A 24,787-nucleotide genomic window follows, 5' to 3' on the forward strand; every position below is an offset into this window, starting at 1 on the left:
AGTCCAGCCCCGCTTCCTGCAGACGGGCATCAGCTTGCTTGCATGTTGTCTCTGGCCTTTCCTGACCTGCCGTAGTGTTAGTCTGCTGCCAAATTGTTCTGCCCCAGCCCCCAGCCCCCAGCCCCCAGCCTCACGCACCCTCTCAGCCACTGTTACTCTGAGAGTACAAGCTTTCCAGCTTCAGCTACAATCTGGGCTGCACTTCCCATCTTGGCTCTCACTCTAGCTCGCTCTCTCTCTCCCTCTCCTGTAACTCCCAGCCCCCGGCCCACGCTAATCTGCTTCTCCCACCTCTACTGGTGCCAGAATAACCATTTTAAAAACTGCCCTGGGGAAATCTAATCAAATGAGCTCAGAATCTAATTTGGCACTAAAAGCCTCTGACTGAAGCCCTGATTTCTGGGGCTTCGTAGAGCCTGGATAATAACAAGGTCTTTCTGGGTTTTGTAAGGGTCCAGGACTGGAGAGAGGATGAGAGACAATGACAGGAACCCTCATACAGAGGAGGAACAGGCAGGGAAGAGCACTGCTCCCTGAGCACCCTGGCCTGGCCAAGCGCTGAGTTGTGAGCATTCAGAGTACACCCATGTCACAAAGACCTTGGCCTCAATCTTTGGGGATTCCCCAGCTGGGGACCCAGAAGAGCTGCTCAGGAACCCAGCGCCACCGTGGGACTCAGCCACTTTTCTCTGGTTGTCACTCATCCGCACACTGAGGGGCTGATCCCTGCTTCCTGAGCAAGCCGTGGTCCTGGGTTCCTCTGGGGCATGGCTAAGGCTGTGAACATGTCCCACACCACACACGACATACTACACCTGGTGGGTGTGGGCTCAGTAAGACTCTGGCCACTTTGCTGTTCATTGTAGCTTCCAAGAGCCACAGAATCCAGCCCCTTTTCCTGCGATATCACCTCCTCCCTCCCTCCCTCCCTCCCTCCCTCCCTCCCTCCCTCCCTCCCTCCCTCCCTTCCTTCCTCTCTGTCCTCCTTGGGTTCCTCGAAGGTCCCAAGCCTGCTCCTACCACAGGACCTTTATACCTTTGTTTGCATCTTGCAGTTCCTGCCTGGCACAGTATCTCTCTCTCTCTCTCTCTCTCTCTCTCTCTCTCACACACACACACACACACACACACACACACACCCCAGCCTATCACACTAGAAGTGACTAGCCCCTTCGAGCCTGCTCCCAGAGGCTCACTTGCCTAGCTAGGCTGCAGGCTGCCACGTTTACACAACCTTCTAACACAGCGCCACCTGCTGGGCGCCACATGCTCAAACACCTGAGCCTGTGGGGGACAGTTTAGACGCAAACCAATACCACCTCCTCAGTAGGTGCAGTCTGTAGGTGACCAACCAGCTAGGTAAGGATATGACTGGATCTGAAGCCATACATGCCCTGGGACTTTTACCCCACATCCAGCAATTCCTGTGCCGTCGAGGTTTTTATCAATAACTGGTTCTGTTTTCTTGTTTCCCTCATGGTTGCTTCAGTGGTTTCAAAGGGAAATTTTTTTCATCCCCATACATATATATATTTTTTACATTTTAATTTTATTTTTCATTGTAATTTTTTAAGTTTGAAATTTGTACTTTTAAACTTTATTTACATATGTATGTAAATATGTGTGCTGTGTGCATGCAATTGCCCGCGGTGGCCATAAGAGGGCGCCAGATCTCCTGAGCAGAAGTTTCATGCAGCTGTGAGCCAGCCCGCTTGGGCGCTGAGGACCAAACTTCGGTCTTCTGGAAGAGTAGCATGCTCTCGAGACCTAGCCTCTCTCCAACACCCCCCCTCCCCACCCCAGTATTCCAGAGCTGCGGGAGAGGGGATGCTATCCTCTTACCTTCTTCCTTGCTGAAGTTCTAAGCCAATACAGAAAGAATAGTAACAGTGAGAGGAGCCAGCGTGTCTGGTCAAGGCAACATGGAAGGGCCTGGCTTCTTCCTGCTGGCATTTGAGCTTCCTGGCCATGTTCCAAGCTCCAGGTGAAGTACACACACACACAGACATACATGCTAAAAATTCCTTTTTAAAAACTGCACCCCACCCACAGCTCCCTCACAAGGAGAAGCCAGAAAAGTGGTGGGCTCCTGAGTTCCAAGTTTGTCCCTCCAAACCCACCAGTTACCGGTGCCAGTGGTCAGCAGACTATGACCCGTGGACTACATCCAGCCCTCTCTCTCTCCTTGTAAATATTAGGACACAGCCACATCCATTTATTGATGTCTTTTCTGTGTCTCTTCTTCTACAAGAGTAACTTTCACAGAGCTGGTCTAACCTGTAGAAGGACCTGCTGGCCCCTGCTGTATGGAAACCCCCCCCCCAAGGAGGAGGTACAGTAAGGCATGAAGAGGTAGGAGTGCCATGGAGTAGAGGGTAGTGGCAGGGTCACCCATGGGGAAGCATGAGGTCACCAAAGCACTGAGGATGATTAGTTCTGGTTTAAGGCAGCCTTGAACTCCTAGAGCCCTTTCAGCCCTCAGAGTATGATTCCAAAGAACCCAGGGCCTCGTGATGGTAGTTTTAAAATAAGGTCAGGGTTTCTTTTCTTGAGCACCACTGACATTTTGTTCTGGAAGGTTCTTTGTGGCTAGGAGGCTGCCCCCGGGTGTTGGAGGAGGGGTCGCCATCCAGCAGCTCTGGAATCGGCCTTTATGACGCTAGCAGTGCCACCTCTGTGAGTTACCAGGATCGTCTGGGGACAAGGGCAGCCGGGATGGAAGGACCACCTTAGAGAACTGATCGCCGCAGGCTGCCCTGACCTTGCTGCTGGCCGTTCTGGCAATGACCTTGCCGAGCTCTGTAGGAAGAAAAAGGCTGGCCTCTTGCTCTCCCGGAGCGCTGTCAAATCCGCCTGCCTCAGGTCTTGGTCACTTCTGTCACCCAGCCAGGAACACTGTTTCGTGAGGCACCAGCTGCCTAATCACATCTCGCGCTAGGTACCTGGAGTTCCTGGTGATGAATCACCTTGTGCCTGCCCTCCCAGTCACACACACACACACAGCAGGTTCTATCTGCTCATCTCCCATCTTCCCACAGAAGACTCCTCCTTCCTGTTTTCACCTCTCTCTGGGGCCTAGAGCCTTCCAAGCAGCATTTCCTCTGCACCCCTCAGGAGCGGCTGCCCCTGGCCCTGTACTACTGTGGGGTCTTCAGAAGACCTGTCTCCTCTGACTTATCCCTTAGGAACTCTGGTACAAGTGGCCCACGTTCCAAGGAGATGGTCCTCTCCACCAGCCAGCAGCCAGGTCTCCAGGGCGCCCACCCTGCTGTAGCCCCTAACCCCTGAGCCAGCAGGCTGCCCAGCTCTGTTCTCAAAGGTCCCCAACACCGTCCTCCGGACCCACAGGAGCCTGACTTGCCCCTGTCTGCCGTGATACGCATTCACTTCCTACCTCTCTCTTCTCGAGTTTTGCACCAACACCCACTGGGCACCAGCTGGTCATAGGGCACAGCTCCGATCAGTGTGCTCTGGGGTTCTCCACCCTCCTACCACAGACAGTCAAGGTCCTATGCTCGCCACAATAGTGGCGGGGTGACAGGAACCTCTGTCTGGAAACAGAGGACTAGGGTCTGACCTCTGAGCAAAACAGCCTGTCTCTTCATCCCCGGAGAGAAGCTCCAGGTCTGTCCTGATCAAATCTGGATTGGGGTGGTTTTGTGAACAGTGGCATTGTTGACAAGGACAGGAGTGCATGGTGGCCAGGTGGCCGCTCCAGAGGCCACCAGTGGGGCCTCTATGTTTGTGCAAGAAATAAAGCCCCCGGGCCCCTCTCTGAGGCCCACAATGACCAGCAAGGTAGATTTCTTCTGCCCAGCTTTTGAATGTCATTAAATCAGCTCTTTTTTAAGATTTATTTACCAACCCAGAGTAGGTGGTGGGACCTAAATCCTGATTCTTTATAAGAACAGTGTGTGCTCTTAACCTCTGAGCCGTCTCCAGCCCCCTGAAGAGTCTCACAGGCCGTCTTTCTGTCTGGTCTGTCTCCCGGCCTGGTAACACGCACACCCACACTCCTGAGTGTGGTGCAAGCCTGTGTCATTTTCTATTGTATAAACATATTCCGGAGTTTCCCCTGCACGCCCCCCGCTAATGCACATCTTAGTGGTCTCTGTTTGCTCTCTGAGCGTGCTGCCGTCAGGGTGTCCTGTGTGACCTCTGATGAGCATGTGCATGCTTTCCTGTGGCGTGAATACTCGAGTTTCAGATGGCTGGATCAGAGCCAGTGTTCGAGTCTGGCAGACAGTGCCAAAGAGAGTCCAAAGTGTTGGGACTATCTCCAGGAACCCCGGGGGTCCCCATCCCCACCAACTTTTGGGTGTTGTTGATTTATCTAGGACTGTGGAATATAGACTCCAGAGCACCCATAGGCCTGAACGAGGGGTGCCTTAGTCACCGTTCTATTGCTGTGAAGAGACACCATTTAACTGGGGCAGGGTTACAGTTTCGGGGGCTTAGTCCATTATCATCTTGGCGGGGGCCATGGCAGTAGGCAGGCAGGTGTGTGCTGGAGAAGTAGCAAAGAGGAAGAGTTACACCTTGATATCTGGGCAGCAGGCTTAGGGGACAAGATTGGGCCTGGCATGGGCTTTTGAAACCTTAAAGCCCACTGCTAGCAGCACACCTCCTCTGACAAGGACACGCCTTTTCTTTTCTTTTCTTTTCTATTTTTTCCCCCCGAGTCAGGGTTTCTCTGAAAAGCCCTGGCTGTCCCGAAGCTTTGTTCTGTAGACCCGGCTGGCCTTGAACTCACGGAGATCTGCCTGTCTCTGCCTTTATTAAAGGCATGCACCACCACTGCCCGGCTGGGGCACACCTTCTAATCTTCCCAAACAGTTCACTAACTGAGGACTGACCCATCATCGTGCAAACCCAGGAGCCAATGGCACCGTTCTCATTCAGACCATCCCAAGAAGGGCGCGGCTTTCTTCTCACTAGCCTACAGAGCAGGAACTTCCACCATGCTCATGGGCCGCAAACCAGAATCCAGGACTTTATCATCCACAGAAATCACAGGCTTTTTTGTTTGATTGTTTTTTTTTTTTTCTTTTCAAGATAGGGTTTCTCTGTGTAGCTCTGGCTGTCCTGGAACTTGCTCTGTAGACCAGGCTGGCCTCAAACTCAGATCTGCCTGCCTCTGCCTCCCAAGGGCTGGGATTAAAGGCGTGTGCCACCACTGTCCAGCATGACTAATTTTTAGAGGACATATTATCACTCTAAATTATTTTAGTCTTTCAATAGCTGTATTTCAAAATTCCTTGATTTCCCCCGTTAATCCTACCATACATTTTCCCTTGTGCGTGCGAATGTCCGTGAGAAGGGGCCCTGGGCTCCCCCTCTCGGCCAAAGGGCAGAGGAGAGTGTTGGTCTCCGGTCATGAACGCTCGTGTTGGTCAACATGACTGAGTGATGCCAAGGCCAAGTCCGGCTCCTCTCTCACGAGCCCCTGCTCCCTTCCCAGCTTTCTTCGGAAAATACCTCAATGAGTACAACGGCTCGTACGTGCCGCCCGGCTGGAAGGAGTGGGTCGGCCTCCTCAAAAACTCCCGCTTCTATAACTACACGCTCTGCCGGAATGGCGTGAAGGAGAAGCACGGCTCCGACTACTCCACGGTAAGCCGTGTGCCCCGCCCCGCCCCGGCACCCCGGCTGGAGAGCCCTGCCCTTACCGCACCTCCCCGGGTTGCCTCTCACGCCTAATTAGGTGCGTGGTCCGGAGCATCCCCCAAGAGGGGCCCCCAAGCCCGGTTTCCCGCGCCTTCCTTTCTCGGGAGGGATTATTGGTGGCCAGGCCCGCTCTCTAGATTACAGAAGGAAACACAGGCCCACTCTCGGCTGACCACACACCCCAGCGCTGTTGTCAGTCATCTTTTCCGTCTGTCACGGAGTGGGGGGCGGTTGCAGCCCCTCTCGCCGGGTTCCCCACTCTCTCCTACCCTGTCTTCCTCCACCAAGCGTCACATCTTGGTTCCTTTTCCGTTGCTGTGATAGCGGTCTACCATGCCATCAGCTCCCTGTAGGCAGTGATCCAGGCCTGGCCGTCATAGCTCTGTCCGCGATGCCTGGCACAGCACGTGGCGCGTAGGGAGCATCATGCGTGACCCAGCCCTCACCGTCTCTTCGTCTCTTCATCTCTCCCTTCCTCAGGATTACCTCACGGATCTCATCACCAATGACAGCGTGAGCTTCTTCCGCACGTCCAAGAAGATGTACCCACACAGGCCTGTGCTCATGGTCATCAGCCACGCAGCTCCCCACGGCCCCGAGGACTCAGCCCCCCAGTACTCGCGCCTCTTCCCCAATGCATCACAGCACATGTAAGCCTCAGCCCAGCATGGTACCGGGTGTGGGAGGGTCAGGGCTTAGCGACAGTGAGACAGCGGTGATTTGGTTGGCCTTCCCCATAACCCTCCCGGTTAAAGGAGCCAAAAGTTACCATTGCCAGCACTTGGGAGCTAGAAACGGGAGGGTGAAGGGTGAAAGGCCAACCTCAGCCTCATGGGCAGCTGAGGCTAGCCTGGGCTACATATGACCCTGTCTCAAAAACAAACAAACAAACAAACAGCAAGAGCAGGGAATGGGGGAGCTAGCTGGAGAGATGGCTCAGTTGGTAAGGCACACAAAGATCCCGGGTCCTGCTGTTGATCAGTTATGGTTCTGGCACACGGGCCAGCCAGCCTGGCTCAGCCCATAGTGAGCGGATGGATGGTTCCTGGGTTGGGATCCCGCGTCTTCACACACCCGAAGTTCCTTTGTGAGCCTGTGTTTATAGCCTGCATTGAAACCTGTTCTTCTTGGGCAGAACCCACAAAAGGAACTTCGGAAAATTTACTTTCGTTCCCAGTTTGAGGGTTCAGTCCATCATGACAGGAGGTGGCCAGCATGGAGGCAGCCGGTCACATGACCCCTGCAGTCGGGGACAGAGACGAACGCTGGTTCTCACCCAGCTCTCTCCTTTTGATGAGGTTCTGGGCCCCAGCCTGTGGGGTGGTGGTATTTCCCACACTGAAGCGGGTTCCTACCCTGGAACACCCTCCCAGTCCCTGGGTGGTTCTGAGTCCAGCCTAGGGGCCGGCAAACATTTCCAGGGCTCGCAGCTCCGTCAGCTGCTGGCCGTGGCAGGCCTCCCATCTTCATGGTGACCCTGTTGTGTCAGTTCTGTCGCCACATAGCAAGTGACTCCATTAAACAGCAAGCACACACCACCTCATGACCCTGTGTTAGGAGCCTGGGGCGGGAAGCTGAGGTCCTGACCCAGCTCCTACTTCCTGTTGTGTGGGCCTCTCCGTAACACAGAAAGGGAAAGAGGTCAAGATGGATGCTACCATCCTTTCTACCCAGAAGGGGCACACGTATCAACCACCGTGCTATCAGAGAAGCCTACTGGGGGGGATGATGACCAAGAAGAGGGATCATCGGAGCCACCTTGAATGCAAACATTCAGTGTTAGTTCGCGAGTCGCAGATGTAGAAACACAGAAAGCTAATAGGTACCCGGGGTCACCCAGCTGTGAAACGACAGAGCCAGGATTCAACTCCAGCCTCCACTAGGCTTCTCATCTCACTGCCCAGTCCTTACCCCACTGGCTAGTATGGCTTTCTGGACAGTTCTCTGGCTTTCCTCGGCCTTAAACTACCTCAGGCTCAGCGGTGACACCCAGCAGCCCTTGCTGTGACATTCCGGGGTGGCAAGGACAGGGCAGTTTGGACTCTGCCTTAATATCCAGGGTGTTTAATTTTCATTACAGTCAGAGTGCACCCCCCCACACCAGCTCAGCTCTAATTACTTTGTGACAGTGTGAAGCAGTCAGAGGGATAAGAGGGTGCGTTAGCCTTCTGCTCCCCGGGCTTCAGGGAGGAGCTGACAGAGGACAATGAACTGCATTAGCGGGGCACCCTGAGTGCACATCCAGCCTCTTACAAATGTGGGCCTGTCGGCCCAGCTCCCCAGCACCCTCTGCCCCCTCTCCCAGGGTGGGAAGCCAACAGCACCCCATCCCCCGCCGGGTCCCTGCCAGCCAGTGTGTGGTGTTTGAGGCCGCCTGCACAATGAAGTGTGACCCCCAGCTGCTTGCCCGGAGGGCCCCCCCACAGGACAGCAGCTCCTAACGGTTCCACAGGAGGGTGTTAGACAGCAGCCCTCAAGGAGAGGTGAAGAGGGGCGGAGTTCTGCGTGGATGGTGGAGGCAGGGCCTCCGTAGACACCTCCCACCGTCAGCAAGCCCACCTCATCCCTGCGCCTGGACAGACATTACTGAGCTCGTGCCAGCGCCGCCCCCCCCCCCCCGTCCGCTCCTCTCAATCCCCCCAGGCTCACCACTCCCCTCACCATGCCACACTCCTGCAGACACACTTCCAGACCCTGAAACATAGACACACCGGAACACGGGCCACACAGCGCATGCACACAGTCACACAGACATCCATGTTCAGACACACACAGATACACGCACACAGGTACCCCAGACACTCCATCTGCATGCAGACACACACAACAGGCACAAAAGAGCTCACACAGAGACCAACGCTGACCTACACATTCAGACACACAGCAAAAAAAAAAAAAAAAAAAAAAAAAGCCCACATGCAAACAGACGTTACAACCTGCACAGGCACATACACGCAGACACACAGATACACACACACATACAGATGCACACATGACTAGGGGTACACACGCTCACAGACCCGCACAGACATGTGCACGTCCCCAGAACAGCTTCCAACATGTGACATCTGAGGGCAAGGCCTCCCAAGACCTGTGAACATGAGGGTGTGCTGACAGGCTGGGTGGCAGGACACAGCCTGCTGCTCCGAGATGCAGTGTAAGTCCCCCTGGCCGAAATGACGGGGGGTCACCTCTGAGCATCACCTAGCGTAAGGAAAGGGGATGGCCAGCCCCAGGCCCTCTCGGGACACCCAGACAATTCCCAGGTTCTGAGGAGCCCAGCCAGGGGCAGGCGGCTCGCTGGCTGGCACAGGTCCCCCCCAGGACCCAGCTCTCCAGCTTCTGACTCCATACAGCCTCCCCAAGTGAATGGAGGTCACTCACTGCCTCCCAGTGGCCTTCTGCACCACCCTCCAGGCAAGATGCTCCCAGACAGGACAGACACCAGCCCGACTCCTGCTGGAGTCAGGGGCGGCCATTGTATCCTGCAGTCCTAGTCACATCGAGTGACTTACTTCCCCACACACTGACAGCGTGGCTCCGCCACCGCCCCCGACAGCCCCGGCAGCGCCTCCTGGCTCCCTGAGACAAGGAGGCTTGTTTCTGAGAATGTTCGACAGGCAGGTCATGCCCTGGGCCAGCTGCGTGGGACACGGGCATTTCTCATAATCAAAGAGCGCGTGGGCTGGGCAGGATTTAGCGGCAGGAGGCCGCCTTGAGCCGGGGAGCCTTGAGACCCTGGCTCTCCCTGAGCACACAGTAGCCGTTTCCTATCTGTCCGTCTGCCACAAGCTGTCGTGGCGCCATCTTCATACAAGACCCTCTGACGTGACAGAGTGCTGGGGTCCCCAGGTAGGGCCAGTGCGCTGCCAGTGTCAGGAAAAGTATTGGCTGTTCTGACAGGAAAACCTGCCTCACACAGCCTCCTATTCCCCCCTCCCAATTCCACTCTGGGAAGCCTGTCTCAAGCAAGACACACTCTCGGCTGTACGTTCAGCTTTTGGGGTAGGCATGGGATCCGAGGGGCCCAGGTGCTCATGTTTTGAGACCCAGTGGACGGCGGAGCAATGGCCTCTTCCCGTGGGTTAGGTTTTGGTTTTATACTTTGTACTTAGTTTTGTTTTCCCAGAGAGGGTCTCCCTGTGTTCAAGCAAGCCTTGAACTTAAGATCTTCCTGACTTAGTTGGCCCTGCACACGCAACTGTGACGTGCCTCATCCATTTCTTGCTCTCTCAAGCCAAGGTCGAATGCAAAGAGCTCCCCCCACCAGAGGGACAGCCACGTGGGTGCCCCGAGGGCTGAGGAATACATCATGCGCAGGGCAGGGACGGGGACCCAGCGGCTCTGGGCTTCGGGAGGTTCTCTGCTGGAACCTCTTTTAAAGGGTCAATGACTGAGCACCAGAAAGTCCTCAGAGAGGGCCTCCGCTAAGCCGCTGGCTCTGTGCACTTGGGGACTCGTCCATTCAGTGCTCCGCCACCTCCATTTGCACCCTACGTCGGGAGGAGTGCAGGCACAGGGTTTGGCGGAGCCCCTCGGCTCCCGTCACCGGCCCCGGGCTGCGGCAAGCTGCCCTCGGCCCCCTTCTTGACTGCCCGTGTTTGTCACCAGCACGCCGAGTTACAACTATGCTCCCAACCCAGACAAGCACTGGATCATGCGCTACACGGGACCCATGAAGCCCATCCACATGGAGTTCACCAACATGCTGCAGCGCAAGCGCCTGCAGACCCTCATGTCTGTGGACGACTCCATGGAGACGGTAGGCCCCGCCCCCAGCCCCCCCCCAGCAGGCCTCCGCCCTGCCCGGAAGCACCTACGTCAAAGGTCCAAGCTCTATGTGGGCCTGGGAAAGGGGGCTTGGAGCAATCCAGGGGGAGGCCTCTGCCTCATGAAAATTGCCCATAAGCCTTTGCTACTTGATGAAACCATGGTGGCCTGCTGCTTTTATTTCTTTAAAAAAAAAAAAACAAACTGAGTAGGGTCTCTCATCTGTGTCACCCAGGCTGGTCTAGAACTTACTAAGTAGCTAATCTGGCCTCTAACATACAGGCAGCCTCCTGTCTCCATCTCCTGAGCTCTGGAGTTACATCCAAAAGCCACCATACCCATTGCTTCAGTTGCTTTAAAAACAAAACAATCAAACACACACAATTTCAGTAGCTTTATCGAGCTATAACTCATCAGTTATGGCTATAACTGCTATAACGTAGTTCAGTCCCTTCCAGCGCGTAGTGCGATGGCTGCTTTGTTTTGCTCTAGAGGTAGTTTCATGGAGCCCAGCACTCACTCTGTCACCGAGGACGACCTTGAATTCCTGGTCTTCCTGCCTCCACCTCGAAAGTGCTAAGATTACAGGCGTGGACCACGTGGTTTACACGCTGCCGGGATTGAACCCAGGGCCTTGCCCTACCCAGCTAAGCCTCGTCCACAGCCCTCATTCACTCCGAGCTCTACAGCCATTACGCTGTCAGCCGTGAACATGTTCATCATCCCGTCCCCCGAGGGGAAAACGCCTTCCCTTCGCTGTCACCCCGAGTCTCAGCGGGGACTGAGCTCTTTCTGTTGTTCTGGACATTTCACGCAAATGGAGCATATAAGATACGGCCCTTGGGGACTGGCTTTTCCCCCCCAGTGTGTCAATGGTCACCCAGAGTGAAGCATATGTCAAAATCCCCAGGACTCCAGGCTGGGGAGAGCTGACTCCCAGAAGTTGTCCTGTGACTTTCACAGACACATATGATCGAATGTGCTTGTACATATCACATCACGCACACACACACTTCTTGTATCGAGGGATCAGACTCCAGTGTGTGGGCTAATAGCTCCCTTACTAGGGACCCAGAGCCATCTAAATTTAAATTCATTAAAATACTGTAAAATTCCAATTCCGTTCCTTGGTCACCCCAGACACAGTTCCCGTGCTCCACAGCCGCCCTGGGCAGCACAGACGTTCACACGCTCACCACCACAGGAAGGTCACAAACTCCTGCTCTGGCCACATCTCGCTTCACTTATTCACCCATTCATTCATTCGCCATTCATTCTTCATTCATGCGACCTCATTTATTAAGGGTGCAAGTGGGCCAGCAAAAGAGCAGGAGTCCCACCCTGTGGGCTGTCCACCTCAGTGCGGGGACTGTCCACGGACGAGAGACAGACAGCGAGAGGTGTTAGGAGGGGAGTGAGTCCAGTCGCATGGGCCTTGCAGAGAAGTGGCTCTGCCCCACTCTGTGGGGAGGGGTGGTGAGCCTCCGGCTCCTTACCCTGTGCGAGCGCTAGGCCAGCCACCTCCCGTCTGGCCTCTTTTTGCAGATTTACGACATGCTGGTGGAGACGGGCGAGTTGGAAAACACCTACATCGTGTACACCGCCGACCACGGCTACCACATCGGCCAGTTCGGCCTGGTGAAGGGCAAGTCCATGCCCTACGAGTTCGACATCCGGGTCCCGTTCTACGTGAGGGGTCCCAACGTAGAGGCTGGCTCGCTGTAAGTGCGTCACCCGCCCCCTGCGGCGGGTCCCAGGCTCACGGGGAGGGGAGGCCTTGGGTTCCGCTAGGTCTGAAGCTCAGCTAAGTCCAAGACACAACCTCCCACCCCCACCCCCACCCTCACCCCCACCCCCGGAGGCAGGACTGCAGAATGGTTAAAGCAGCCATGTGTTACCCAGGGCGGACTCCCTTCTGAGGCAGAAGCCAGGAGCAGTGAGCTCCTGGGAAAAAAAGCACAGTGGGGGGTTTGTGCCAGGAAATACCAGAGCCTGGGTGTTCCCCATGCGTGGGAAGGTGCTTCATGCCCCCACCCCTATCCCCCGGCTGGGCTGTCACTGCTCTGGTGGCTCTGGTGGCTGTTGGGGAGCAACCTCATGCTCAAGCAGAGAGCCATCATCGGCTGATAACAGCCGAGCTTGACCCTGGTGGCAGCACTCTAGCTCCCTTCTGCCCTTTCCTGGAAGACCACAGGAGCCATGGCCCTCAGCCATTCTCCTTGGCCTAACCTTTGAGATGGCAGCCTTGTCCCTGCAGCAGCTGAGGGGCGGGGGAGGGGGAGATTAGAACTTTCGCAGTAGCCCTCAGCACAGCACATCTTCCAAGATCTGCCAGCAAGAGAGAGGCAGAAAGAAAATTCCAGTGAGATGGGGCTAAACATCTGTCCACATAACCACTGGAGTGTCCACCCATCCCCCATCACCCCTTGCCACCCCACTAGTTAACCATGCTCTGTTCTCCCATGGATGGCCACTGAGTGGGTCACCCAGCAATCACTAAGACGCTTGGTCCCCAAGCGCCTGGGGTTTATCGCCAGACTCCTTGACGAGAGCTAGAAGTGTCACCCAACTGCCTGCAGGAAGGTCGTTCTGGGCAGAGGATGGCAGGGGCTGAGGCCAGAGTGTGCAGGCCCAGCCAGCAGGGATCAGCAAGAGGCGGAGGAGGTCAGCCTTAGAGCAGGTCACCTTGTCCGCTCAGTGCCTTGGAGAACAAAGGACCATCCAGCGGGAACTGACCTCGGTCAGGGTGGCGGGAGGAAGCTTCCTCCACCTCCAGCTGCCTCTGTCCCGAGCTAAGCTACCATCCAGGTGGCCAAGCTTCTGCTCCCCCCGCCCCCCAGGATCCCTCACATCGTCCTCAACATTGACCTGGCCCCCACCATCCTGGACATCGCCGGACTGGACATCCCCGCAGACATGGATGGGAAGTCCATCCTCAAGCTCCTGGACTCCGAGCGACCAGTGAACCGGTGAGAAGGGAACAGGACAGACCCAGGGAAGGAGGGCTCCCTAGCCAAGGCGAACTCAGCCAACCGTGGGGTCTGGGGAAGGCCGCTGGCGTTAGGAACTAAGGGCGTAGGGGCCCCACTCTGGGGTTCTGTCCTCCCATCTGGAACTGAGGACCTTCCAAAGCGAAAGTGATGGAAAGCCTGGAGTAACAGCTGCAGCTGTGCGACCACGGGGGCGTGGGGACTGTCCTGTGTGCCCCAGATTCCAACGTGTTGGCCCTCATAGTAACCCAGCCAAGGGGACTTAGGTTCTCTGAGTCCTAGAAAGGAAAGATGATAATCAGGAATTCAGACTCTGTCCTGTCAGCTATGGCTTTTATGGCCCCGCTGATGGGCGGTGTGACTGTGACATGGTCCAGGTGTCCTGGGCAGCAGAAAGGAGCAACAATGGGGGGAAAAATAGGTTGAGATGAGGGACCAGAAAGGCAGGAGTGACCCCTAGTGGGCACCACTGAAACTGCCCACTGGATAACCGGTTTCTGCTTGGTGTAATCCATGGGCTTGCTCTGAGCCTTCCTCCTGGGCTCACCTCCCAGGAGGCCCAGCCCTGAGGTCTGCGTGTGGCTGGCTGCCCTGTAAGGCAGTCCATCCTCCAACTGAGGGAGCTGGAAGGGACATGTGCAGGGTGTAGGGGCGCAGGACACTTGAGAATTGGGGTACAGAGTAGAATGTTGACTCTCAATGACCCCATCTGTGAAATGGAGAGGACAGCATGCTTTATATAAACAGGCTCCAGTTACACAAACCCTCCCCTGATGGGACAGGAGAAATCACAGCTGCAGACACACACACACACACACACACACACACACACACACACACACGTCCATGGAACTGGGTAAGTTCAACCTCAAAGAGGCATTCAGACCCCATCTTGGAGAAGCTGTCCTGCCCATGGGACATTGGGACATTTCCAATGTCCCACAGCCCAAGGTCTGGAGCACCTGTAGACAGGTCTGGGAGTATGGGGACTCTGCAGACAGGAGACTGATCTGCCTCTTTTCTAGGTTCCACTTGAAAAAGAAGCTGAGGGTCTGGCGAGACTCCTTCCTGGTGGAGAGAGGGTGAGTGGTAGGCAGGGAGGCCCCCTGTGAGGCGCTCCTGCAGCCGTCGGTAGATTATAGGTGACAGGTGACCCAGAGACTGTGTGTCCAAAGCCCCCCTCCCCCATCACAATGAGGTGACTGATACAGGATTCAAATCTGGAGGCCACGTGCCCCCGCCCCCTTCAACATACTTGGCAGAGCCTGAACAATGTCTTCATTGCTCCTTTAATTCCAACTCAGGCCACTGGGGACAAACAGCTCCTGTAGGCTTCCCATTGAAACCCGGGTGCTCTCAGCAGCTAGACACACCCATAAGAGCTGTGCAGAGGCCACAGCCTAGGCCAGCACCCCAGGGCTTCCCCCACCCCCAGTTCAACCAGCCCCACGTCTCCCTCAGCAAACTGCTCCACAAGAGGGATAGTGACAAAGTGGACGCTCAGGAGGAGAACTTCCTGCCCAAGTACCAGCGCGTGAAGGACCTGTGTCAGCGCGCTGAGTACCAGACGGCGTGCGAGCAACTGGGGCAGGTGAGGAGATGGTCCGCGTCTTTTTTTAGAGGACATTGATCACAAGAGAAATGCTAAGAAAAAGTATAATCCAGGTTGTGTCCAGGGAGAGCAAGGGCTGGCGTCCAGAGGCGGCTTTTTCCAAGGTGGGCTGGAGAGAGTGGGGAGGGAGAGTTCACTGGACATGAGCCTCAGGGGGGCAGAGAAACGGGAAGGAAGGAGTGAGAGCAGAGATAGCCTGTGGGTTCATGAGACAAGCAGGAGTGGCCGAATCAAAGGGTGTGGGGGCAGCAGGAAGCTATGACGTAGCAGATCCTGGCTGCTGGGTGAGAGGATTGGTTTGGAGAGGGCAGGGTGGGCACGAGCTTGAAAAGCAGTCAAGGGCAGTGGGCTCCAGTTGTGTCCCCACCCCACCCCAGCTGTGTGGCCTGAAGCAAGGCTCTCTCCCGCTCTGTGCTTCCCCTCAAAGTGAAGATCATGCCCCGCCCCCTTCCTGCTGTAGTTTGGGTTGCACTGAAGTTAGTACCCACAGGTACTGGAAGAGAGTGTGGGGCTGAGGGAGAGCAAACCCAGCAGCTGAGGAGAGCCAAAGGGAAGGCAGGGGCAGACTAGACCAGGATTACCAGCTTGAGCCCTAAAAGAAGGCTGATCAACCCCCGTGAGGACATGGCCTCAGGCAGACAGGAACAACTTCACCAGGGGTCTTGGTGGACCCCGTGGAAGGTCCAACTATGTGTGGGCAGGAGAGAGGAGCAGGCGCTTAGAGGTGACCCGGGGTGTGGCATTGGCCAAGCTGAGCGTGGGCAGGGAGAGGAGAGGTGGCTGTGGCGAGCAGGCTGCCTGAGGCCCCGCTGTGTCCCACAGAAGTGGCAGTGTGTGGAGGACGCCTCCGGGATGCTGAAGCTGCACAAGTGCAAGGGCCCCATCCGCTTCGGGGGTGGCAACGGCAGAGCCCTCTCCAACCTGGTGCCCAAGTACTACGGCCAGAGCAGCGAGGCCTGCAGCTGTGACAGCGGCGGGGACTACAGACTGGGCCTCCCGCCAGCTGGCCGCCGCAAGCTCTTCAAGAAAAGTAAGTGTCAAGGCCCTGGCCAAACTAGGGCAGTGGGAGCAGCCAGGGCTCGGGCCACGTGACCTCTCAAAAATTCCACAGACGCTTGTGTCCAGGCCTGGGTGTTGTCCTAGGAGCAAGGGACACCCAGCAAGCCAGACCCCTCGTAAGCCACGATTGGAGAGATCAGCAGTACTAAGACAGGCCACTAGGAGGCTGAGAGGAAGTGTGGACAAGGACCAAAAAGCCAAGCACACACGGGCCCAGCCGGGCACTGTAGGCCCAATCAATGGTCTGGAGAGTGGGGTGATGATGAGGTCAGCATTCTCAGATCCCCCTCAAATAACCACTCTGAGGGTGAGAGAAGCAGATGGACAGTTGGGGGCCTGACAAAAGCCAGGCGGTATGGACAGGCCTTACTGTCAAAGGAGGAAGTGGTCGGGTCTGGATGTGACTTGAGGGACGGGCCACCAGACCACGTGACAGTCTGCTGTCAGAACACACACTGGCACAGTTCCCTGCTCCTAACATCCACCCTCGGCCCACACAAGTGGAGGTCAGAGGCCACCTTGCAGGAGTCAGTGCTCTCCTTTTACCGCCTGGACCACAGGGATTGAACTCTGGTGCGAAAGCATCTTTACCTGCAAAGCCCCGTCACCGGCCTATCACTTGGTGCTGAGCCTGCCCAGTGTAAGGCCCTCCCCAGAAGAGATCCCCCAAGTCCACACATCAAGCAATGCTGAGACTCACGTGTTTTTGATTGAAGATCCATCACCAGGACTTCTTGGCCAGCCCGTCCCAGCCCCTTTAACCCATCCTCCCTTCTGACGCCCACAGAGTACAAGACCAGCTATGTCCGTAACCGCTCCATCCGTTCCGTGGCCATTGAAGTGGATGGCGAGGTATTCCATGTAGGCCTGGATAATGTGCCCCAGACCCGTAACCTTACCAAGCGGCACTGGCCAGGGGCCCCAGAAGACCAGGATGACAAAGACGGCGGCAGCTTCAGTGGCACTGGAGGCCTTCCAGACTATTCTGCCCCCAATCCCATTAAAGTGACCCATCGGTGAGAGGCGGGGTGGAGGCCGGGGGCGAAGGGCTGGGCCCCTCTCCCCGCCTCAGGGCCACTCACGACTCCATCCCTTGAGCAGGTGCTACATCCTCGAGAATGACACAGTCCAGTGTGACTTGGACCTGTACAAGTCCCTGCAGGCGTGGAAAGACCACAAGCTGCACATCGACCATGAGGTACGGCCACCTCGGGCAGCACAGTCGGGGTACACGGGCTAGTGGCAGCGTCCACAGGGAAGGTGGGAGGGCAGGGGGACCTGCTTAGGGGAAGAAGCAAGAGTGCCCCCGCCCCAGAATCTGTGACCCCAGAAAAGGAACCTGAGTCGTCCGATCTAGTAGCCGGCCACAGGTCCAACCCGGAATCAGCTGGCTGAGGACAACTCAGAATTGTGCTTTAGCCCCGAAAGACGCCTCCGATAGAGTTCGTCCTTCCCACAGCCTCGGTGGGCTCTGCTGGCACTCTCCCCTGGGACAGACAGAGAAGCCTGGTCCTTCAGGGGGTCCTGGCCAAGGGGAAGGGAGCCCCCTTTCCATGGGCAGAACCACAAATACAGGAGTGGCTGTACCCTTCCGACCCGCAGTTGCCTCGTGGTCTCTAGGCTTCTCCCGTTCCCTCCTCCCCCAGATTGAAACCTTGCAGAACAAAATCAAGAACCTGAGGGAAGTCAGAGGTCACCTGAAGAAGAAGCGGCCAGAAGAGTGTGACTGCCATAAAATCAGGTGAGGGGGCAGCAGAGGACCCTCTCAAGCCCCTGAATACCAGTCTGCAGGCACGAACTGCCCTCTCGGTACTGACCCCTTTTGCTGCTTTTCAGTTGTATCTTTATTTGTCAAGGTAAAGAGTCAATAATAACCCTCATCTTTTGGCTCAGGGTGGCCAGACTGAGCTGCCTTTGAGAAGCTTTAACAGGACTCAGGGACCTTGCCTTGCACAGCTGGCTCAGGCAGGGACAGGGGCTCCTGCTCACTGCCTTTGGGAACTGCTGGGCTGAGGACTCAAGGTCCACCCTGCCACTCAGGTCCTGCCTGCCCGCAGAAACGTCCCACCCGGAAACAAGTGGACTCTCTCTGAAATCACTCTCCAGCATGGGAGTCATGTAGCACGTGTGACTCTGGAATCTGGTGCCAGCATTTTACTTGATTTAAACTGAGGGAGTCCTGAACACCTTAACTGACTCGGGCCTTGTAAAATGCAGGTCCCCAAAGCCCCCTCTAAGCATGAGGTGTGCGACATGATGGGAATCAACTTTCAGAGGCCAGAACTGATACCCCCTGAAGCGGGGCCCAGCCTCCGGTCCAGGTTAAATTCTACCAACCCTGGCCTTGTAAAGTCTGGCCCAGGCATCCAAGCCAAGCATGGTGCTGGCAAGCTGGGGGGGTATAGTACCCTCAGCAGAGGATAGAGCGGGAAACAGCAGTGACACGTGGGAGCCCAGGAAGCCCCACTACATACCTGCTGGGATATCCTGCAAAGCTCTGGCTCCTGGGGGTGCCCTGGGGGGGTCTCTGTTGCAGTTACCACAGCCAGCACAAAGGCCGCCTCAAGCACAAAGGCTCCAGCCTGCACCCTTTCAGGTAAGGGTAGGGACAGGCCACAGGGGTAAGGTGCAAGGCTCTCAGAGATATGAGAGCCTTATATGTTTTAGCCTGCCTGTAGCTAAAACATAGAAGGAAAAGTAAGAAGGGTGGGCTGGGTTTTCCCCGGAGGTGAGGTCTGTGCAGTCCTTAGAGGGGAGGGCCCCAGGTCCATACCAAGATCTTTGGAGGCCCCACAGCGGCTGGATATGGTGCCCTAAGCGCTGGGCACCCACTTCTGTGCTGCTGAGGAAGAAGGGGGCGCAGGAGGCTAGAGGATAAAGGCCCTGGCACCTGGCCCTAGCTGTGACCTGGACAGTAGCGGGGCTTAGAGCCCTCGGTGACTGCCCAACCACTAGGGTGAACTGCGAGGCTGGGGTCCCTAAGTGTGTGTGGTCCTCTGTGCCCCAGGAAGGGTCTTCAGGAGAAGGACAAGGTATGGCTGCTGCGGGAGCAGAAACGCAAGAAGAAGCTGCGCAAGCTGCTCAAGCGCCTGCAGAACAACGACACGTGCAGCATGCCAGGCCTCACGTGCTTCACCCACGACAACCACCACTGGCAGACGGCGCCTCTCTGGACGCGTGAGCAAGCAGGGGCAGGCAGGGGGTGGGGCGGGGGTGGGGTCTGCGTAGATGAGCAAGCAGGCGATGGAGGGCCTGGGTATGGCCACCTACCTTCCCCAGGCTTCAGAGGGCTGTACTGCCGGACATCAGCCTGTCACTTGGCATTTGAGAGCTCAGTCAGGGAGGCCGTCAGACAGACTCCTCTTTCTGTGGGTACACTTGGAAACGCGCTTTCTCCCCCCCTGCAGTGGGGCCCTTCTGTGCCTGCACCAGCGCCAACAATAATACATACTGGTGTTTGAGGACGATCAACGAGACCCACAACTTCCTCTTCTGTGAATTTGCAACCGGCTTCATAGAATACTTCGACCTCAGTACAGACCCCTACCAGGTACGGGCTGGGGAGACGGGAGCGTGGGGCTCCAGGTACCACCATCTAGACCCACACACTCCTGCAGAAGAACAGATCTAAGGCCCATCAGGTCCCTAAAGATGGCAGCCTGCGTTCCAAGGCCACCTGGAGTCCGGGACTCTGGGCAGCCGACATGTGCCTCCCTCCGTTACCCTGTGCCTGGTCTATAGTAGAGCCCTTCCCTCTGCCTCAGGCACATACTGGCTACAGGGCTTGGCAGTGACTTCTGTGAACTCTCAGAGCAATGGAGGGAGCTACAGGATCAGGCCACGTTCCGGACACTTTTAGGCTGGCGTGGACCGTGCAGACAGGCAGCCCTGACATTCACTCAGCACGCGCCCAAGACAAGCTCTGTGCGCGGCTTCCCCGTTGTAAACCACCCCAGCACAGATGTGACTGAAGTGGCTCGGAGCAAGACAAGCCACTGTACCTTAGCCATTCTGGAGGGTGACCTCTGTCATGTCCAACCATTCAGCTTCACTCAAAAAAGCCTGGAGCAGCTCCATGCATGCAGCCTGACTTCAGGATGTCGGCAGCCGTGGTACTAGTGCCCCAGACTGCCAGTCACTTCTCTGATGTGTTCACCCCCCTCCCCCATCCTTTAGTAAAGAGGGTGGCCAACAGTGTCAGGTAGTGACCCTCAGTAGCTGCCAGACAAGGCGAGGCCGAAAGGTCCCTGACCCGCCTCTGCACCAAGTGGCTGCTTTCCCATTGAGGGGAAGAGAGGGGTGCTGACAAACCCAAGGCTTACAGGGCTCCTCCCCAGCAGCTGCAGAAGTTCAGGCATGGTTCGTCATCTCCCGGCTTTCCATCCCTACTGATGGACCCGGCAGGGAATCTGAGGCATCCTCTGACTGCCCGCGCACTGTGGCCCTTGCAGCAGTGGGGGTGGGGGTGGACAGCACCCCCATGGCACCCCGGCTCCCAGGACGCTCCCTGCTGATTGCTCCCTTTTCCTACCAGCTGATGAACGCGGTGAGCACGCTGGACAGAGACGTCCTCAACCAGCTGCACGTGCAGCTCACGGAGCTGAGGAGCTGCAAGGGCTACAAGCAGTGCAACCCCCGAACCCGAAACATGGACCTGGGTGAGCAGGGGCCCGGCGTGGGGCCTGCAGGGAAGAGCCCGAGTCAGGGCTGCCCCAAAAGTGAGAGCAGGATACGGGGAGGTGGACGAGTCAGGATACATGATGGGGAAGTCACAAACACCTTCCGGCTTTCCCGGAGCCGAGAACCTGAACACAAACGTCTCTTCTACCTTTTCTTCCCTGCCATTCTTTCAGGATTTACTAAGAATTCAACCCTGTGAGTTCCTAGGCAGCAAATGTATGGCCAAGATGTGCGGGTGCTCAGGGCTCGGGTCGATAAAGGCAGGGAAGCTGCTGGCTCAAAAAGAGGCAGGAACATGCAATGCCACTGTGCTCGTCGTTGGGGCTCTGGGACAGACCCACCCACTGCAGAGGAGGAAGCATACACATGTCCAGTGTGGCTGGAACAGGGGTGCTGGAGAGTACCGTGTGACAGGCAGGCTCTGCAGGCCACAGAGAAAAGTTTAGGCTTTGAGACGGTTTGGGGAGCTAACGGAAGGGTTTACCTGAGCAGGGAAAGTCCACATTTAAAAAAAAAGACAAGTGAGTGCCAGGTGCAGTGGCGCACGCCTGTGATCCCAGCACTCTGGGAGGCAGAGGCAGGCGGATCTCCGTGTGGCCAGCCTGGTCTACAAAGCGAGTCCAAGAGAGCCAAGGCTACACAGAGAAACCCTGTTCCAAAATAAATAAACAAAAAAAATTAAAAAAGACAGCCATTACTAATGGCTGGATCCGGTAAACAGTGGCATACAACAGGGATATCCAGGCAGAATGAGGGTTGATGATGGATTTGAGGTGTAGTGCTAAAGTCACACATAGTGATTCAAGGTGAGAACAGAAAAGGAGGTGGCCCAGGCTACCCCTGGATCTGGGGGCGAGCTGGGTAAAACCAGCAGTTCTAAGCTCAGGATGCCAGCTAGCTGTTTTTGTTTTTTGAGACAGGGTCTCTCTGAGCAGCCTTGCGATTGTCCTGGAACTCACTCTGTAGACTAGGCTGGCCTCAGAGAGAACTGACTGCCTCTGCCTCCCAAAACATCTGGCCAGCTAGATGTTTTCAGAGGAGGAAGTTATGTGCTTATTAGGCACAGCCAAGTGTAGCAGGAACCTCAAAGTCCTTGGTCACTGAATGCCTAGGAGCGCCTACCCATTTGCACTAAGATGCCTCTAGTTCCTATCAGAAAGTGGGAGCTTGAGACAGGCCCAGGTGTGCCGGTGTGCTTCATGATGGGGGGGGGGGATGAGGGGGGTGGTCAGAGTGGCTGCAGAGGAGCAACAGAAACCACCTGACCCTACCCTCAAGTGCTACTTTGTGATGGTTGTGCAATCTCCTGGAATGTGCCAAGCACGGTGCCAGATGATGTGTGAGAACTCTCAAGGCAGCCCTGAGGTGACTAACCCCAGTGAACCCCCTGGCTGACTCCACGAGCATGCACTTGGCTACACCACTGTATCCTCAGGGATTCAGAGTGCAGCCACATCCATCCCCCACCCCCACCGAGCCTTGTGTGGCACTAGTGCCCACATCTGGGCCTGCTTTCCCACCACTAAGGCAACTGTGAATGAAGGCTCATGCATACCGTGGCTAACTGGGGTTAACAGAAGGCAGTCTACAAGGCCACCAAGCAGACTAAAGGTCTTCATCATTCATCCACTGCCTGAGCAAGGAACACCAGCAGCATCCTGGCACAGGCATATATATGAGAAGCCGAAGGTGGTTGTCTTCCGTGGTGACCACAAAGCTTGCCGATGCTTGTACCATCACCCTAAACTGTTCTGTTCATCTCTCACTTAGGGCTTAAAGATGGAGGAAGCTATGAGCAATACAGGTATTTGGTTTTGTTACTAAAGTTTGGGCTAAGTTCCCCCCTCTTGACCTGTCCTGCCTGTTTTTTACGATTGTATTTATTGAGAAACTGTCTACCTAGGCCATAAGTGATAGCTGCCGCCTCAGATGCCATCTTTGCATAGTTCTTGAGGGGGGAGGGAAAAACTAAATATCCTCGATGGTGGTTGACACACATTTTCCTTTTGGCATCTGAAAATTTAGGCAGTTTCAGCGTCGAAAATGGCCAGATATGAAGAGACCTTCTTCCAAATCACTGTAAGTGAAAGAACCAGTTTGCGGATAAGCAGAATTGGTTCGGAATTTCTAATTTCAGGTTTTGTTGCTGCTGTTATCTGGCTTTTTGTTTTTCCCAATACTGGCAGTTGAAGCCAGGCAAAAGCTCTAGCACCCCAGCCCTGATGTTTCCTTTCTCCAAGGCTTCATGCATGCCCTATCTTTATTGCCCTCTGTTCCCCTGCTAAGAGTGGACAAAGTCATAGCTGCTTTCCCTATGATATGAATACATTTTGTATTTCACATTAATAGCTGATCCTAATAGATTGTTGTTCTCCCTGTAACAATCGGTAAGCTATGACTTAGAGCTGAGAGGTGGCTAAGTAGGGGATGCCGCTACCAGGCAGCTTGAAGGATGTGGCTGCAGAAGCGCTGACAGTATGAACCATTCTCAAAAGAATGGCTGTCACTGCCATGTGCAGACTGCAGCAACCTGCAGTTCACCTCATGTCTAATGGGGGCAGCCAGTCTGTTCCCAAGGGCTCTAGATACAGCTTTGCCAGATTCTTTCAAAAATGCAAACGTCTGAGAATTCACTTTAATGCTGGCAGCTCATCTGTCCCCACATTGCAGTAACCCGCCCTGGCCTACCCTCCTCCCTCTTCACGCATGCCAACCTCTGCAGCTTTACGAGGACAGTGATCACGGCCAGCTTCCCGAACATGCAGCTCAAATCCTTAGCCACAGTTCTACCCAGGTCTTAGGCACTTCTGCCAGCCACAGACCGAGCAGTGCGGGGCTGACGGTAAGTCAGCATGGTAACCGAAGGCTCAGAGTGTACTTTGTTCTGCAGGGGACAGCTGTGGGAAGGCTGGGAAGGTTAATCGGCCACAAGGAGGAACCTCCCAAACCAGAGGCCTTGTGTGGCTGCCCAGGCCATGCAAAAACCACAGCACACCAGTGCTCCAACTGGGAGGCCTGACAGGAGGCAGGGCCTGCTCTTGGGACAGGAAATCCTGGAGGACAACACCCAGACTTCCCAAGGCCCATTTTTTACTGCCCTGCTTCGCTTTGGATCAAATCTCACCAGCTGCACAGAAGGCATTCTCATGTATGGAACCTCTGCCCACGCTCTCAGAGGCTCACAAGGACAAAGGAACTGACTTCCATGGACATTGCCTCCAGGGATGAAAATTGCTGGGATTTCCCCCCAATCATATAGGGAAACAAGCTTGTTCTTAACCTTCTTGTTCTTTGGAGAAAGCACGGAGATGGGCAACTCCCGGGTGCTGCCAACAGCAAGTCCGACAAGGAGTCAATAGCACAAAAATCGACCCATTCACCTGGCTGGATGACCCGGCTGCCTCAAGCTGCCTTCACTGTACATTTGTGACCGCTCACGTGTAACCAACCCAGGGACCTTTTAGGGGAATCTCACTAATCCGAAAGAGTCGTAGTGTCAATAAACGCTGTGGCCAGTGTCAATGAAAACCCCTTGAGGTTGTGGACATTTCTGTTCCTGCCCAGGATTCATTCCTTTGTTATCATTCCCAGAACTGATGTTTTCTAAGGTACTGAATACCCACATTGATGTGTGTCCTGTGTTTTAATGACATTGTATTTGTAAAGAAATTTTGTAGTATAAGTACCACCTTACAGTGTTCCCACCCCCAGCCAATGACTAGCTATTGGTATGAAAAAAAAAAAAATCTTTGAATTTTTGTAAAAGGCTACCTTGGGACTTTTTTGCTGGCTTTTATTTTTTTACTTTTTCTTTAAGCACTCCAGATGTCAATGCCTTTGGGAAGGGCACACCTTCAGCCAAGAAAGTTTGGAGAAGCAGAGGGTTGTACGTTAATGCTAAGCCTACCATGCTTCAAGGGCCTCCTAGGTAAGTCACCAGCCCGGGGACTTCTCAACAGCGAGGCATTCACCTCAGTCAGTCCTTTGTTAGACCAAGCACGGTGACCTG

General features: G+C 55.4%; 1 protein-coding gene across 10 annotated transcripts in view; it reads left to right on the forward strand.

Moving 5' to 3' along the window:
- Window positions 1–24,560, forward strand: part of Sulf2 (sulfatase 2) — a 73,447-nt gene extending 48,887 nt beyond the window's left edge. For 9 of the 10 annotated variants that reach the window (XM_021637995.2, XM_021637987.2, XM_021637970.2 and 6 more), the window contains exons 4-21: window positions 5,462–5,613; window positions 6,148–6,317; window positions 10,279–10,429; window positions 11,983–12,158; window positions 13,278–13,406; window positions 14,453–14,509; window positions 14,889–15,018; window positions 15,862–16,069; window positions 16,886–17,114; window positions 17,200–17,296; window positions 17,745–17,839; window positions 18,635–18,694; window positions 19,106–19,275; window positions 19,506–19,648; window positions 20,633–20,756; window positions 22,549–22,582; window positions 22,804–22,857; window positions 23,669–24,560. In XM_021637995.2, coding sequence (XP_021493670.1) covers window positions 5,462–5,613; window positions 6,148–6,317; window positions 10,279–10,429; window positions 11,983–12,158; window positions 13,278–13,406; window positions 14,453–14,509; window positions 14,889–15,018; window positions 15,862–16,069; window positions 16,886–17,114; window positions 17,200–17,296; window positions 17,745–17,839; window positions 18,635–18,694; window positions 19,106–19,275; window positions 19,506–19,648; window positions 20,633–20,756; window positions 22,549–22,582; window positions 22,804–22,857; window positions 23,669–23,699 — 2,210 coding nt within the window. In that variant the 3' untranslated portion in view covers window positions 23,700–24,560. Of the gene's footprint in view, window positions 1–5,461; window positions 5,614–6,147; window positions 6,318–10,278; window positions 10,430–11,982; window positions 12,159–13,277; window positions 13,407–14,452; window positions 14,514–14,888; window positions 15,019–15,861; window positions 16,070–16,885; window positions 17,115–17,199; window positions 17,297–17,744; window positions 17,840–18,634; window positions 18,695–19,105; window positions 19,276–19,505; window positions 19,649–20,632; window positions 20,757–22,548; window positions 22,583–22,803; window positions 22,858–23,668 lie in introns of those variants that run through there. The other variant, XM_060382816.1, reaches the window with a different exon arrangement.
- The last annotated feature ends 227 nt before the right edge of the window (window positions 24,561–24,787 follow it).

Source organism: Meriones unguiculatus, chromosome 4, assembly GCF_030254825.1.
Source record: "Meriones unguiculatus strain TT.TT164.6M chromosome 4, Bangor_MerUng_6.1, whole genome shotgun sequence".
Taxonomy (NCBI): Eukaryota; Metazoa; Chordata; class Mammalia; order Rodentia; family Muridae; genus Meriones; species Meriones unguiculatus.